The sequence below is a fragment of the Mustela nigripes genome, chromosome 17, assembly GCF_022355385.1.
Source record: "Mustela nigripes isolate SB6536 chromosome 17, MUSNIG.SB6536, whole genome shotgun sequence".
Taxonomy (NCBI): domain Eukaryota; kingdom Metazoa; phylum Chordata; class Mammalia; order Carnivora; family Mustelidae; genus Mustela; species Mustela nigripes.
In genome coordinates, this window is record NC_081573.1 from 6988236 (window position 1) to 7005010 (window position 16775).

At 48.1% G+C, this 16775-nt stretch overlaps 2 protein-coding genes across 8 annotated transcripts in view; one reads left to right on the forward strand and one right to left on the reverse strand.

Moving 5' to 3' along the window:
* Positions 1–15985, reverse strand: part of SAE1 (SUMO1 activating enzyme subunit 1) — a 92572-nt gene extending 76587 nt beyond the window's left edge. The window contains exons 1-5 of one of the 5 annotated variants that reach the window (XM_059382532.1): positions 15902–15985; positions 13849–13990; positions 12414–12549; positions 11627–11744; positions 5318–5396 (exon numbers count right to left, since the gene is read on the reverse strand). Coding sequence is in view for 1 of the 5 variants with exons in the window: in XM_059382529.1 (XP_059238512.1) it covers positions 2412–2509 (98 nt within the window). In the remaining 4 variants the exon portion in view is untranslated. Of the gene's footprint in view, positions 1–2411; positions 2613–5317; positions 5397–11626; positions 11745–12413; positions 12550–13848; positions 13991–15741; positions 15860–15901 lie in introns of those variants that run through there. The other 4 variants (XM_059382531.1, XM_059382534.1, XM_059382533.1 and 1 more) reach the window with 4 other exon arrangements.
* A 79-nt stretch (positions 15986–16064) lies between these two features.
* ZC3H4 (zinc finger CCCH-type containing 4) overlaps positions 16065–16775 on the forward strand; it is a 41829-nt gene continuing 41118 nt past the window's right edge. For 2 of the 3 annotated variants that reach the window (XM_059382522.1, XM_059382528.1), the window contains exons 1-2: positions 16065–16454; positions 16578–16743. In XM_059382522.1, coding sequence (XP_059238505.1) covers positions 16583–16743 — 161 coding nt within the window. In that variant the 5' untranslated portion in view covers positions 16065–16454; positions 16578–16582. Of the gene's footprint in view, positions 16455–16577; positions 16744–16775 lie in introns of those variants that run through there. The other variant, XM_059382525.1, reaches the window with a different exon arrangement.

The following is a 16775-nucleotide window of genomic DNA, read 5'->3' on the forward strand; positions in this document are numbered from 1 at the left end:
TCCCAAGAATTCCATACCCTGACTGATTTGTCCCGTAGGCCATCTCCTCTTCAGCAGCTCCCATCCATTCTTCACTGCTCCTCAGAGGAACCATTCCTGGGACAGTTCTCTCACTATATTTCAGCTTCATCTTCACCAACTTTGCCCTACCTTAAAACCACCTGCTGCCCCCACCCTTTCCATGAGCCCTCCTAATACACTTAGGATCTCTTTCCCAACCCTTTTGGACCTGCTAACACTCAAACCTACTTCAAATATCAGTCCCTAAAACCAATCAGCCCCACCTATAATCCTCAAGCCCATTTCCACCATTTAATTCCCAATATTCCACTTTAGACCCCTTGGATCCTCAGACCAATGCTTGCTGACACCTCACAATGCCCCCTCCAACTGCATAAAACCCCACACACCTGAAATAAGCGTGAAAACTCAGGTTCACCCCACCTCACTCCCCCCACACACACATTCTCTTTAACCAAAAAATTCTAGAAACTCCCACCTCTCAAGCTAAATTCTCTCCACCTGCCTGCCTCCTTACCCTAGATCAATTAACTGTACTCTGGACTCACATCACATACCTCCCGACCAATCAGACCTCAACTCTGAACTCAACCATTCATACTTCTACTTAGACATGAATAACCACCTAAAACCTAAGTCCTGGGGCGCCTGCATGGCTCAGTCGGTTAGACATCTGCCTTCAGATTGGATCATGATTCCAGGATCCTGGGATCGAGCCCCACATCAGGCTCTCTACTTGGCAGGGAGCCTGCTTCCTCTTCACTCTCTGCCTGCCTACTTGTGATCTCTTGCTGTGAAATAAATAAATAAAATCTTTAAAAATAAAATAAAATAAAATGCGAACCTGATCGCTTTATTCCTAGGCTCAAACTCTCCAGGGGGTTTCCCAGAACACTGGAAATAAAAAAGCTACTCATTTCGTTCCACCACCTTGCTTCTTTCTCTCCTTTGCCAAGCAAGCTCCGGCCCCCAGGATTGTACACCAGCTGTTTTCTCTCTACATGGCTCTTTTTCCTTCACACAGGTCTGAGGCTCAATGTTACCTCTTCAGAGGCCTTCCCCGGCCTCCCTATCAAAATAGCTCTCCCACCTCAGCACCCTTTATTGACCCTGGTGTGAGGGTCAATACTCTACAGTTTTCCTCTCCCTGGCACTTGCATTACCTATTATATTATTTACGTTTATTGTTTCCCCCACCAGAAAGTACCCTGCATGTGGGCAAGAAGTCCATCCAGTTCACTAATATATGTTCAGTGCCTAGAAAAGTGCTTCTGGCAGGTGCCCAATGAATATCTGACCTCATGTCCCCCAATAACTATTAAGTACCCCAGGTATCCCCAACCCTAGTGTCCAGTCCTCTCAAGACACACCCCCGTTCCTAGGAATAAGCAACCTCTTCGGATAGCTCCAGCCCCTAGTCTCTCCCGGCCTCTCAAGATTCTCAGTAGAGGGCGCCTGGGTGAGTGACTCAGTGGGTTAAGCCACTGCCTGCGGCTCAGGTCATGATCTCAGGGTCCTGGGATGGAGTCCCACATCAGGCTCTCTGCTCAGCAGGGAGCCTGCTTCCTCCTCTCTCTCTCTGCCTGCCTGTCTGCCTACTTGTGATCTCTGTCTGTCAAATTAAATAAATAAATCTTTAAAAAAAAAAAAAAAAGATTCTCAGTAGAGGGCGCCTGGCTGGCTCAGTGGGTTGAAGCCTTCGGTTTAGGTCATGATCTCAGGGTCCTAGGATCGAGCCCCCACATCGGGCTCTCTGCTCAGCAGGGAGCCTGCTTCCTCCTCTCACTCTGCCTGCCTCTCTGCCTGCTTGTGATCTCTGTCAAATAAATAAATAAAATCTTAAAAAAAAAAAAAAAGATTCTCAGTAGAAATAACTGGCTCCAAAACTCCTCAAAAAACATTCATTCTTTCCAGGTGGCCCATCCTTTCGAAGCCACAAGAATGTAAGCTCGCCTCTGTTCGGTGGGTAGTCTCCCCAGCGTCCAGCAGAGAATAGGTTCCCACAATCTCCGAATGAATGAACTACGCCCCCACTTCATCCTTCCCTTGCACCCTCCTACTCGCCAAGCGCTCACCACCACCACTCCCTTCGGGCGTCTGCGTCCCTGAGTTTGAGTCTTCCTGATCCCTCAGGACTCCCCCACCGCCGCTTCCAGAGGCTTCCCTCGGAACGACCCTCCCCACCACCCTGAGAGGCCCCCGCTTTCCACATCTTCCAGAAACACCCCTAACCAACCCCTCCAGTTCTCTCAAGAAGGCCGCCCTCCCAGGGCACGTAATTCCCGCCTCCTCGCTTCAAATCAGATCCTCCGGCTCCATGAGGGCCGCGAACGCCTCAGGCCAGACGCCCCCTCCAGACCCTCAGCCCCACAAGCCGCTCTGGCCCTGACCGTTTCTGGGCCTCCAATCCCCACAGACGGATTTGCCGGTCATACTGCGCCGCCTCCTCCTCGCTGATGCCGCCGCCAGCCTCCTCCTTCTCCACCATGGCGCCGGCTCTAGCTGCCTGCACTCGGGTCCTGCCCACGGCAACAACCCGCCGGCCCCACACGCCGCCAACCGCCGCCGGCCGCGCGCCCGGGCCGCCTCTGCGCCTGCGCCAGGGACCGCGCCGGCGCAGGACCTCCTCCACGGCCCGCCCCGCCCCTAGAGCCCAGGACCACGTGGACTTCCCTAGCCTCAAAGGCGGGCCAGCGGGACTGTTCGTCACGTGATGGGGCTTCAGCCAATTCTGGCCCCAAAATGGCGCGGTTTAGCAACCCGAGACGGCAGATACGCAAATGTAGCTTTATGGGGCTATTAATTCAGCAAATATTTATCTAACACCTGCTGAAATCCCAGAATTGGGGGTGTTTTGAGCAGCGAATAAAATAGACAAAGCCCTGGGCGCCTGGGTGGCTCAGTGGGTTAAGCCACTGCCTTCGGCTCAGGTCATGATCTCAGAGTCCTGGGATCGAGTCCCACATCGGGCTCTCTGCTCAGCAGGGAGCCTGCTTCCTCCTCTCTCTCTGCCTGCCTCTCTGCCTACTTGTGATCTCTCTCTGTCAAACAAATAAATAAAATCTTTAAAAAAAAAAAAAAAAAAAAATAGACAAAGCCCTGTCCTCATGGAGCTTACGTTCTGTTGAGGGGAGCCCAAAGAAGAATGGGAATCAGGCCGTGATAAATGCTGCGGAGAAAAATAAAGGCAGATACAGACCTTCAGGGTTGCAGGAGTGGCCAGAGAGAAGGTCTCTCAGAGAAAGTGATACTGAATAGAGATCTGAAGGGATCGAATAAACAAGAATAACTAGGAGGTGGAGCATTTCCAGTCAGGGCAAAGAGCACGTGCAAAGGCCCTGAAGCTGGAATGTGCTAGCATAGTCGAGGAACTATGGAGAGGGCAAGGTGTCTGGAGCAGAGAGAGAAGAAGGACAGGTTTTAAGAGGTGAAATCGTAGATGAAGCAAGTGGTACATCCAGTAGGGTCTTGTAGGCTAGTATTAGCTTATACCTATTTTCCTCAGGCAGTCTTTCTATTATCCATTCAACAAATACTTACTGAGCATTTATGTGTCAACGATTGATCTCAGTGCTAGGCTCGGTAGAGCCCTGTAAAAAAGAAGTAACTGCTTTCCCACAGAGTTAAAATGGGCTTTGCCCAAGTTCTTTCTCTATGAGATTATGAGATTACTTAGGTTTTGTTTTTGTTTTGTTTTTTAAGATTTTATTTATTTATTCGACAGACAGAGATCTCAAGTAGGTGCAGAGGCAGCCAGAGGAGAGAGATAGGAGGAAGCAGGCTCCCCACCTAGCAGAGAGAGCCTGACAAGGGCCTCTGGGACCATGACCTGAGCAGAAGGCAGAGCTTTAACCCACTGAGCCACCCAGGTGCCCCTAGAATTTTTTTTGTTTTGATTTTTAAATTTTTTTTTAAAGATTTTATTTATTTATTTGACAGACAGAGATCACAAATAGGCAGAGAGGCAGGCAGAGGGGGGGAAGCAGGCTCCCTGCTGAGCAGAGAGCCCGATGGGGGACTCCATTCCAGGACCCTGGGATCATAACCTGAGCTGAAGACAGAGGCTCTAACCCACTGAACTACATGAACTACACAGGTGCCCCCTCCCAGCCCCTTGGTTTTTTGTTACTATTATTTCACAGCTGAGGGGTCTAAGGTCCAGGAAAGTTAAGTATTAGTAGCCTGAACGAAGTCTTACCTTAGAAGTAGTGAAACTGGGATTCAAACCCAGGTGGTGTGGCTCACATGCTTCATTGGAGGTATACTTCTGGAGATATATTAAGCTTCTACCATGTGCTCCGATCTTGCCCCTGAGGTACATACTCTATGAACCTCAGAGATGGATATTTCATCCCCTTTTACAGACCACAACTCTGGGGCTCAGAAAGGGGTAGGAATTCATCCAAGATCACAATATCACTCAAAAAAAAAAAAAAAATGTTTGGCCAATGCTTACTCTTGGTTATAGATGTGAACAAATCATGTAAAAAATTAGAGACTTAACAATAAATAGTTATTATCTCTTATGGTTTCTGTGGGTCTGGGATTCAGAGCAGCTTATCTGAGCTGTTCTGGCACAAGGTCTTTCATGAGCATGGGGTCGGATGTCAGCTGGGACTACAGTCATCTGATGGCTTGTGATAAAAGATCCCTTCCCAAGGTGACTCACTCCTTATGGCTGGCAAGTTGACATGGGCTGATGGCTGGGAGCCTCAGTTCCACTCCACGTGGGCACAACCGCCAGGCTTTGTGAATGTCCTCATGACATGGGGGCTGGCTTCCCCCAAACTGAGTGATCCATGAGAGCAAGGTGAAAGCAGCAATGTCTTTTTTTTTTTTTTTTAACATATTTATTTGGGAGAGAGCATGAGCAGGGGGAGCAGCAGAGGAAGAAGCCGACTCTCTGCGGAGCAGGGAGCCCAGTGCTGGACTGGACCTCAGGATATCGGATCATGACCTGAGCCGATAGCAGACACTTACCAAATGAGGCACCCCATCAATGTCTTTTATAACTCAGCCTTGGAAGTCACACACTGCCACTTCTGTAAAATCCCATGGATCATACACAGCTGTATTCATTATAGGAGAGGACAATACAAGGACATGAATATGGTGAACAAAAGAAACATGGATCTGCCCTGTGTTGTGCTGACCAGCTAATAAGGAAGACAGGAAGTATTTTACCAGCAAAGGAATTATTCACTAAACAGTCTTGAAAAATATCTACCATATCCCTACCATGTTTTTGACTTTGTGCCAGGCCCCAGGGATACAATAATGATAAAAATGGACATACCTCTGCTTTTAAGGACAGTCATAATCCAGTGGGAGAGATAAAACAGCCACATAAATATAAATAGAAACTTTGTGAAGTGCTGTGAAGGAAAAGAAGAAAGAGCTATGACAGTGTTTGACTTCATGCTGGAGTCAGAAAAAGGATATTCTGAGAATGTAAACTTTCTGCTGAGCTTTACAGAGTCAATAAAGTTCAAATAACAAAACATGGGAAGAACCCCAGGTGGGAAGGATGGCTGCACCTGCTGTGACCCAGAATTTAAGCTCATTCTCTCTCTCTTTTTCTAAAGATTTTATTTATTTATCTGATAGAGACAGATAAGGAGGGGGCCCAGACAGAAAGAGAGAAGAAGGCTGACCTCTGGGCAGGGAGCCCATAGAAGGGCTCAATCCCAGGACCCTGTGATCATGACCTGAGCCAAAGGCGGACACTTAACTGCTTAACCAACTAAGCCACCTAGGCACCTCTCATTCTTTCTGACTCTGCCTCCCTGAGGGTATCTCCTTGACCCTTACTCCTACACACACTCTGTGGGAAGTTTAAAACAGGCCCACAAATCTGGGGCACCTGGCTGGCTCTGTTGGTAGAGCATGCGGCTCTTGATCTGGAGGTCTTGAGTTCAAGCCCCACGTTGTGCCTCAAGCTTACTGAAAAATTAAAAAATAAAACACGCCCACAAATCCTTTGATATTCTTCAATCCTTTGGTATTCTTCAACGATATTGAGTGGGGGGAATCAAAATCCCCGTCCTTGAATCTGTACTCTATGACGGCTTGGAAGGAATAAACGCTGAACCAATTTCTCCATCCAGGCCTTAAGAAACACGCAGCTTGGGGCGCCTGGGTGGTTCAGTCAATTAAGCATCTGCCTTTGGCTTGGGTCATGATCCCAGGGTCCTGGGACTGTGTCCCTCATTGGGCTCCTTGCTTCTCCTTCTGCCTGCCTCTCCCTCCCCTGGTTCTTTCTCTCTGACAAATAAGTAAATAACATCTTTTAAAAAAAGAAAAGAAAGAAACGAGATCATGAATGATTTTTTTTTTAATACAGAGAATTTGGGGCTCCTAGGTGGCTCAGTGGGTTAAAGCCTCTGCCTTTGGCTCGGGTCATGATCCCAGGGTCCTGGGATGAGAGGAGTGCCTGCTTCCTCCTCTCTCTCTCTGACTGCCTCTATGCCTACTTGTGATCTCTGCCCGTCAAATAAATAAATAAAATCTTTAAAAATATATAAATAAATAAAACTGAGAATCTATAAAGATTTTATTTATTTGACAGAGATCACAAGTAGGCAGAGAGGCAGTCAGAGGGAGAGGAGAAAGCAGGCTCCCTGCTGAGCAGAGAGCCCGGTGCAGGGCTTGATCCCAGCACCCTGATCCCAGGACCTGAACCTAAGGCAGAGGCTCAACCCACTGAGCCACGCAGGAGCCACTGGTAATCTATTTGTTAATTACAGTATATGACCGTTGTACTTTGAGGCAAATAGAGAACATAAAATATCAGGATCCTGTCAGCTAAAGGAACAAGTCCAGAGTAAACATCACTTTGCTTAGAATGATTTGAGGTTCTCTTTGAAATGATCATGTCTGGGAGGCCCATGCCTCTTCAAGTCTGTATTGTTTCTTCCAAATATTTCTTGGTCCCCAGCAAAGGCCCGTTCCTAACTCCTTTCCTGATCTCCAATCCAGCCTCCAACCACAACCTTACCCCTTACTGTTGTTGTTGTTTTTTTTTTAAGATTTTATTTTTTTGACAGGGAGAGACACAATGAGAGAGAGAACACAAGCAGGGGGAGTGGGAGAAGGAGAAGCAGGCTCCCTGCAGAGCAAGGAGTCTGGTTCGGGGGCTCGATCCCAGGACTCTGGGATCATGACCTGACCCGAAGGCAGGTGCTTAAGGACTGAGTCTTCCAGGCACCCCTGACCTCATCTATAGGAGGAGATAAGGGTCCAGATGCCTTGAAGTTCAGGAACACAATGAGAATAGTTGACACTATTTGATAACTTTATGTATTTATTTAGATTTTATTTTTATTTATTTGTCAGAGAGAGAGAGATCGCACACACATGGGAGGAGCAGGCAGAAGGAGAAGCAGCCTTCTCGCTGAGCAGGGAGCCCAATGTGGGCCTCCATCCCAGGACCCCCTGGGACCATGACCAGAGCCAAAGGCAGACACTTAACTGACACTTAACCAGACTGAGCCACCCAGGCGTCCCTAACTTTTTATTATTTTATTTATTTATTTTAATTTTTTAAAAATATTTTATTTATTTATTTGACAGACAGAGAGAGAGAGAGAACACAAGCAGGGGGAGCGGGAGGCGGGGAAGCAGGCTTCCTGCCCAGCAGGGAGCCCGAAGGGAGCCACTTGACTGAGCCACCCAGCTGCCCCTATAACATTTAAAAAAAATATTTTTTTTTTTAAGTAAATTCTACAGGAAACATGGGGCCCTGAGATCAAGAGTTGCAGGCTCTACCAACTGACCCACCCGAGTGACCCATAGATTTTTATTTTGAAGATTTTTAAGCTTACAGAAAAACAGCCCAATGAATATTCATACATCCTTTGTCTAGATTCATTAACTTGAAGTTTTGGCACATCCTCTCTCTCTGTCTGTCTGTCTGTCTGTCTCTCTCTCTCTCTCTCTCACACACACACACACACACACACACACACACATTTTTTGACTAAACAACTTCACAGTCACTCCAGGTCTTTAAATCAATGCAGGGAAAAACCGGGGCGCCTGGATGGCTCAGTCAGTTAAGCGTCTGCCTTTGGCTCTGGTCATGATCCCAGGGTTCTGGGATCCAGCCTGGGATCCATCTGAGTCAGGCTCCCTGCTCAGTGGGGAGTCTGCCTCTCCCTCTCCATCTGCCTCTCCCCCAGCTTATGATCTCTCTTGAGCAGGAGCTCTCTTTCTAGTCTTAAAAAGAATCAGTGCAGGGAAATATTTTGAGCATCAGTAGGCCAGGTTCTCTTAAACACTTCCTGCATATAAAAATCCAAATATGCACAAATTCCTTTTAAACCAAAACATTAATTCCAGAGGTCGGAGCCACTTCACAATTTCTACATTTAACTCCAAATATTTCCAGGGTTAAATAATGCCAACTAAAGAAATAATTATAACAACAAAGGGGGGTTCACTAAGTCCCATTGCATTTTGCACAGTTGGCTACAGCAGTATCTCCTGTTCTTAGAGATAGTTTTTTTTTTTTTTTTAAGATTTTATTTATTTGACAGACAGAGATCACAATTGGGCAGAGAGGCAGGCAGAGAGAGAGGAGGAAGCAGGCTCCCCGCAGAGCAGAGAGCCCGAGGCTCCATCCCAGGATGCTGGAATCATGACCTGAGCCGAAGGCAGAGGCTTTAACCCACTGAGCCACCCAGGCACCCCAGTTTTTTTTTTTTTTTTTAAGATTTTATTTATTTATTTGAGAGAGAAAAACAGAGCAAGCAAGAGCATGAGCTGGGAGAGAGGGAGAGGCAGAGGGAGAAGCAGATTCTCCACTGAGCAGGGAGCCCGATGAGCGGCTCGAACCCACAACCCTGGGATCATGACCTGAGCTGAAGGCAGAATGCTTAATCATCTGAGCCACCCAGGCTAACCCTCCATCTTCTTTTAAAAGGCTGAATATGAATATATTCCATTGGAAGTAAACACCACGTTCTGTTTACCCATCCATCCATTCAGTAGACATTTGGGTTGCTTCTAACCTTTCAACTGTTGTGAATAATGTTGCTATAAACAAATGTCTACAAATATCTCTCAGAAACCCTGTGGAGACCATGGCATATATACCCATGGGGCAGCTTGTTTTTCAGCAACAGCTAATCAGAGAAGCTGCCCAAACTGAGATTTTTGTTCACTTCAAGGGAGTGGAAAGCAGTGATTCCATAGATCAGGCCCCTGGGTTTCAGAATTACATAATTACTTCCACCGAGGTGACTGCTAACCATTAACCAAGGCAGTGGTTCCCAGTCCCACCTGCATATTAGGATTATCTGGGGAGGTTTGCAGCAAATATAGTGCCCAGATCCCACCTTCAGAGACTGATTAATTGGTCTGGGGTGGAGCTGAGACGTTGGGATTTTTACAAAATGCTCCCCAGATGATTCTAAAATACAGTCAGAGCGGAGAACCCTGGAGCAAAGATCCATGTGGTGTTTTTCAATTCTTTTCCTGCCCTTCCTGCTAGAACCAAAGACCTCATAGGGTTGTTTAAAAGACATCAGTTAGGGGGCACCTGGGTGGCTCAGCAGGTTAAGCCTCTGCCTTTGGCTCTGGTCATGATCTCAGGGTCCTGGGATCAAGCACCACATCGGGCTCTCTGCTCAGCAGGGCACCTGCTTCCCGTCTCTCTGCCTACTTGTGATCTCTCTCTCTGTCAAATAAATAAATAAAATATTTTAAAAAATAAAACATCAATTAGGGGTGCCTGGCTGGCTCAGTGGGACATACGACTCTTGATTTCAGAGTCGTGAATTCAAGCCAGACATTGGGTGTAGGGCTTACTTAAAAAAAAAAAAAAATATATATATATATATATATATATACATGGGGCGCCTGGGTGGCTCAGTGGGTTAAGCCTCTGCCTTCAGCTCAGGTCATGATCCCAGGGTCCTGGGATCGAGCCCCACGTCCGGCTCTCTGCTCAGCAGGGAGCCTGCTTCCCCCTCCCTCTCTCTCTGCCTACCTCTCTGCCTACTTGTGATCTCTGTCTGTCAAATAAAATCTTTAAAAAATATTGGGACACCTGGGTGGCTCAGTTGGTTGGGCAGCTGCCTTCGGCTTGGGTCATGATCCCAGGGTCCCGGGATCGAGTCCCACATCGGGCTCCTTGCTAGGCAGGGAGCTTGCTTCTCCCTCTGCCTCTGCCTGCCTGTCTGCCTGTGCTCGCTCGCTCTCTCTCCCTCTGTCTCTGACAAATAAATAAATAAAAATTTTAAAAAATATATATATATATATGTAAATATATATATATACACACACATGGGGTGCCTGGGTGGCTCAGTGGGTTAAGCCTCTGCCTTCAGCTCAGGTCATGATTCCAGAGTCCTGGGATCAAGTCCGCATCAGGCTCTCTGCTCAGCAGGGAGCTTGCTTCCTCCTCTCTCTCTCTCTCTCTGTGCTTACTTGTGATCTCCCTCTGTCAAATAAATAAATAAAATCTTTTATTTTTATTTTTATTTTTTTTAAAGATTTTATTTATTTATTTGTAAGAGAGAGAGAGAGAGAGAGCGAGCACAGGCAGACAGAGTGGAAGGCAGAGTCAGAGGGAGAAGCAGGCTCCCTGCGGAGCAAGGATCCCGATGTGGGACTCAATCCCAGGACGCTGGGATCATGACCTGAGCCAAAGGCAGCTGCTTAACCAACTGAGCCACCCAGGCGTCCCATAAATAAAATCTTTTAAAAATATATATATATATACATGTATACACACACACACACACACACACACACACACATATATGCAGGCACCTGGCTAGCTCAATGGAGCCCCTGACTCTTGACCTCAGGGTTGTGAGTTTGAGCCTCACATTGTGTGTAAAGTTTACTTAAAAATAAATAAACTTAAAAAAAAATGCTTAAGTCGGGATGGGATGCCTGGGGAGCTCAGTCAGTTAAGCATCTGCCTTCAGCTCAGGTCATGATCCCAGGGTCCTGGGATGGAGTCCAGCATCGGGCTCCCTGTTCAGTGGGGAACCTGCTTCTCCCTCTGTCTATCTCTCCTGCTGCTTCTGGCCATGTGCCTGGGAGGGAGCGCGCGCACGTGCTGACAAATTAATGAATAAAATCTTTAAAAATAAATAAATTGGGGTGCCTGGGTGGCTCAGTGGGTTAAAGCCTCTGCCTTCAGCTCAGGACATAATCTCAGGGTCCTGGGATTGAGCCCCATCGGGCTCTCTGCTCAGTGGGGAGCCTGCTTCCCCCTCTCTCTCTGCCTGCCTCTCTGCCTACTTGTGATCTCTCTCTGTCAAATAAATCTTAAAAAAAAAAAGTTCTGATCACAGGAAAAAAAAATCTGTGACCAAAAAACAAACAAACAAACAAAAAGTGAACAGGGGCGCCTGGGTGGCTCAGTTGGTTAAGCCTTTGGCTCAGGTCATGATCCCTGAGTACCGGTATTGAGTCCTGCATCAGGCTCCCAGCTCCACCGGGAGTCTGCTTCTCCCTCTGACCTTCTCCTCTCTCATGCTCTGTCTCATTGTCTCTCTCTCAAATAAATAAATAAAATCTTAAAAAAAAAATAAAGTGAACAGGGGCACTGGGTGGCTCAGTGAGTTAAACTTCCGACTCTTGCTTTTACCTGGGGTCACTATTTCAGGATCCTGGGATCAATTCCTGCATCCAGTCCTCGAGGGGCATGGAGCCTGCTTGGAATTCTCTCTCTCCCTTTCCCTCTGCTCCTCCCTTGCTCTTTCTCCCTTAAAAAAAAAAAAAAAAAATTAAAGTGAACAGTTTGGTGGTGTTCAGTACACTTACCAGATTGTGCAACCACCACCTCTTTCTAGTCCCAAAACATTTTCATTACCCCAAAGGTGGTAGCACACATCTCATAAATTCCCAGGTCTGACATGAACTGGCTATGCACACAATTCCACAACTGGAAAAGTCCAGCATTACAGTTTAGTATAAGTTAGTAAAACAGTTCTTTCCAGAGGTGCCTGCGTGGCTCAGTGGGTTAATGCCTCTGCCTTTGGCTCAGGTTATGATCCCAGGGTTCTGGGATGGAGCCCCATACCGGGCTCTCTGCTTGGCAGGGAGCCTGCTTCCCTTCCTCTTTCTCTGCCTACTTGTGATCTCTGTCTGTCAAATAAATAAATAAATAAATAAAATCTTTAAAAGAAATACCAGCTCTTTCCAGAATTTATTTATTTATTTATTAAAGAGTTTTATTTATTTATTTGACAGTCAGAAATCACAAGTAGGCAGAGAGGCAGACAGGAGGAAGTAGGCTCCCCGCTGAGCAGAGAGCCTGGGATCATGACCTGAGCTGAAGGCAAAGGCTTTAACCCACTGAGCCACCGAAGCACCCCTCTTTCCAGTATTTAAAAACTATCACTAATTTTGTTCATTAGAGGATCATTCATTACCAAGGTCATGTTGCAGATCCCTGTTTTCCAGCACCAGTAACAAGCCTTCATTATTGTGATGTCCAAAAAAGTCCCTGCAAACTTCCAAAACGCTCTGGAGGGAGCAATACTGTCCGCATTGGAACCATTTGACAACCTGGAAATAAACACAAATTTCCCACAATAATTCCCAAACTGTCCTCCAGGGGGCAACATCATTTCCTTGAGAACAGAGCAGATGCAATGATCTAGCCTGGACTTCATTACCCCTCACCCAGGGTTGGATTAGTAAGAAAGAAAGGAAATAGCTATTGCGTTGGCAGTCAGCAAGATCCCACATACCATAATGCTGCTCTTTGGCCAACAGTCTCCTCCTTTCTTCTTTAGTTATTTCCAGAGGCTGGAGCCAACTTCTGGTGTTTCACATGGTGTAATGACTTCTGTGTAAAGCTCCCCTCATTTACGGTGAAAGGAACACATCCGAGAGCCACCCCCGTAAGTAGAAAAATAAAATCCTTTGCCAGAAACGTGATGTTCCCAGAGTAGAAAGAGGCACCAGGGAAGCATTGGTCAGATGCAGGGCCATTACAGATTTTGTCTCGGAAAAAATATAAGTGTCTGCCAAGCTTAGAGACATTTTGGAGGTCCAGAGGAAGAATTTTGGAATTTGGGGGATAGTTTCTTTACTAAAACAAAGGTCAAGTTGCTAAAACTTGCAATCTTCTTGCTCTTACTCATCAGCCAAGAAAGTTCTAAGGCTGCGGCGCTTAGTGGCTCAGTCTGCTTTGTCTGCTCAGGTCATGATACCAGGCTCTTGGGATCAGCATGGTGTCTGCCTTTGCCTCTCCCTCTGCCCTCTCTCCCTCTCCTCCCACCCCACCTTGTGCTCTCTCTCTGATAAATAATTTTTTTAAAAAGATGATATCTAGGGGCACCTGGGTGGCTCAGTGGGTTAAGCCTCTGCCTTCAGCTCAGGTCAGGATCTCAGGGTCCTGGGATCGAGCCCCACATCCGGCTCTCTGCTTGGCAGGGAGCCCGCTTCCCCCAACTCCCTCTGCCAACTTGTGATCTCTGTCAAATAAATAAATAAAATCTTAAAAAAGTGATATCTAGAATGTCAGAAGGGTGTGACAGACAGTATTAGACAGTATTCTAGTGGAACACTGAAAAAGCGTGAAGTCTTTTTGCCTCACGGGATTTGCTGATGTTCTCATTTTCTTTCCTTTTTTTTTTTTTAAATGTCTGTCTGTCTGTCTTTCTCTTTCTTTTATTGGACAGAGATCATAAGTAGGCAGAGAAGCAGGCAGAGAGGGGGAAGCAGGCTTCTCACTGAGCAGAGAGCCCCATGCGGGGGGTGGGGGGGGCCTAGATTCCAGAACCCTGAGATCATGACTTGAGCCCAAGGCAGATGCTTAACCCATTGAGTCTCCCAGGCGCCCCTCATTTTCTTCATTACCTAAAAGCAGATGGCCGTCTAGAATTCTGGAATGGCCTGCAGAAGCTTCAGAGATGGCACCAGCTGGAGACCACAGCTTGAAAGGACGGGGTCCTGTCCTCCATGTGGTCTAAGTTCTCACCCAGTGTTGTTTCATCCATAACTAGAACATAGGGCATTCAGAAATCAAGGCACGGACGAGGAAAGAGGATTTGCAGCATTTTCTTTTCCATTCTTACAGCCCTGCTTTACTAATCTTGTATTAAAGAAAACTTCTGGACAACTTAGTTAAAAGCATGTGCCAACATTTTATTACAACCATGCGTTAAAGGGGAAAAAAAGATCTCTTGTGGCTGAATTAGAAAATTTATTCACAGTAAGGACACTTGATGGGGGAAGAGAATGGCTAATTAATCATCATGAGATTATAGACTAGATCCAGAAGAAAAGAAAAAGATTGAAGGTTGTGAGTCTTGACTGGCAGGCAGTCTGCTCTTAAGCGGGTGGACCACTGGTTTCTCAGGACAAATTTCATACCATCAAAATTCATTCACAAACGGCTTCAATATTTTTATTAGAAAAGCAAATTACCTCACTGAAAGAGCTTGTAAATTACTCTTACAAAAAGCTTAAGTTGCAGACCACGTTTGGGACAATTTCTTCTGCTTGGTAGGGTTAATATACCAGGAAGTGACTTGGTGCCTTCACCTCCAGGTTTATCTTTCACACCGCTTGAGGCATTTTTTTTTTAAAGATTTTATTTATTTATTTGACAGATCACAAGTAGGTAGAGAGGCAGGCAGAGAGTGGGGGAAGCAGGCTCCCTGCTTAAGCAGAAACCTGGATTTGGGGCTCAATTCCAGCACACTGGGATCATGACCTGCGCCAAAGGCAGAGGCTTTAACCCACTGAGCCATCCAGGGGCCCGGAGGCATTTTTTAATATTTATTTTTCCTTTTCCTGGAACCTAAATGCTCCTTCACTTGGCCAGGTCTGAAATAAACTATTTCCGCCCTCTGGAACTTTCTCTTCTCCTTCCTATCTCAACTTGAACAACTCTGCCCAGGGTGCCACCACCCTCCAAATAATAGAGTCTCCCTTCTAATCACCAGTCCCTCCCAGCCTCCCTGGCCACCCCGGGGCGTTATGGGTTTTTCAGCTCCAGGGAGATAGAATGTTCCTATCGCGGAGCTTGGCACTTTTCAAGAAGCTCATAAAAGCACTAAACAAAGAGCCTTGGATGTAAATAGGACTGAACGAATTTTTGGAGGAGGCAATGGAATGCCGGCACTGATTAAAATTCCTGAGACTCTCTTTATGTCTAATACTATTATACTATTAGACATAAAGAGAGTCTAATACTAACAATTATTTAAACACTAGGAATCAGTTTGCATCGCCAGAATGGGAGTATCAGTTCCTCACTGCATAGCTGTGAGGGTCAAAGGACTTTACGTCTACACACTGGTTGAACCCGGTCAATAGCTTTCTTGTGGAGCATTTATTGTGAGCCTTCCCGGTACCGCGCTCCAAGTTCTGAAACTTCCTGGAGGCAGTACCGAGGTCCGCCCCTTTCGCACCGCCCCAGAGTGACGTCACCGACCGAGGTCTCTAATGACGTCAGCTCCGGGCCGGCCTGGCTCCATCCTCCCCTACTCCGGAAACCTACAACTCAGGGCACTCGGCCTCCAGCTTTCGGTTATTTTTTTTCTCTTCGTAGCCCGAATCCTTTTCCTCCCACTCTCCCACCTAAAACTTTCGGCTCTTCCCGCCTTCCCTCAAGCTGGCGATTTTCGGTTCGCTTGCTCTCGGGCGAATTTCCCACTCTTTTACTCCGAATCGCCTCCCGAGCCCCGCCCTTCGGCCTTTTCCGTCTAAATCCCTCTTTCGGCTAGTTCCGCTCCTGCCACCCACCTCGGACGCCGCCTTCGGCTCCTTCCGGATCGTCTCAGTTCCTTGTTTTTCTCCCCCGCCCAAACCCGGTCCTCGTCCACTTCGGCTATCTCCGGTCCCCACGACTTTCCATACATCCTTTAGCCACACCCCCATCGCCACTTCGGCTCTTTCCGCTTACCCCCAGTCTCCCGCTCAGCGGCTTTCGGCTCTTTCCGCCGGCGGTCGGGAAAGGGCCTCTGCCCCTCTCCTCCACGTGACGCCGCCTCCGCCTCCGCCTCCCAGTTCCCCCTCCCACCTCGCCCTTCCTCCCGCCTCAGCCTTTAGGCTCCTCTGGGCTGAGCCGCCATTTTGTGTGAATTTCTGACTGCGGCGGGGGCCGAGCAGCCGGGGCACCTAGGGCGGGCAGACAATCGGCCCGTCTCCGCGGCCCGTTTCCTCTCTCCTTAAAATCCTTTTTTTTTAACCCCCTCGCTCGCTCTCCTCTTCTCCCCTCTCCCCTCGCTTGCTCCATCGCGCGCGGCCCGCGCTAATTACACCCAACCACCCACCAGTGTCCGTGTCTCCCGGGTCCCCCACCTCCGGGCCCGCGGGGGAGGTGTGTGTGGGGGCTCTCGCCCCGATGAGGGCCCCGCGCCCGTGAGCGAGTGACCCCAGGGGCGGGCTGCGAAGAAAGGCGGCGAGCGGCCCGCCAAGGCCTAGGCCGCGCGGCCTACGCGGAGGTCGGCGCAGAGGTGATTCCGAAACCGAAAAAATATATACCCATTCCTATCAGGAGCCCTCAGAGCTGAAGTGTGCCCCTCCCGCCACGCCCAAGCAGTCCTTTTTCGTGCATTAACATCCCCTCCCCCCCAAAGGAACTATGGAGGCCGCGCCCGGGACCCCCCCGCCGCCACCATCAGAGTCGCCGCAGCCGCCATCGCCGCCGCCGCCATCAACGCCTTCGCCTCCTCCGTGTTCCCCCGACGCCTGCCCGGCCACCCCGCACCTCCTCCACCACCGCCTCCCGCTCCCTGACGACAGGTCAGGCCCCCGGCCCGGCCGGGGCGGCGTCC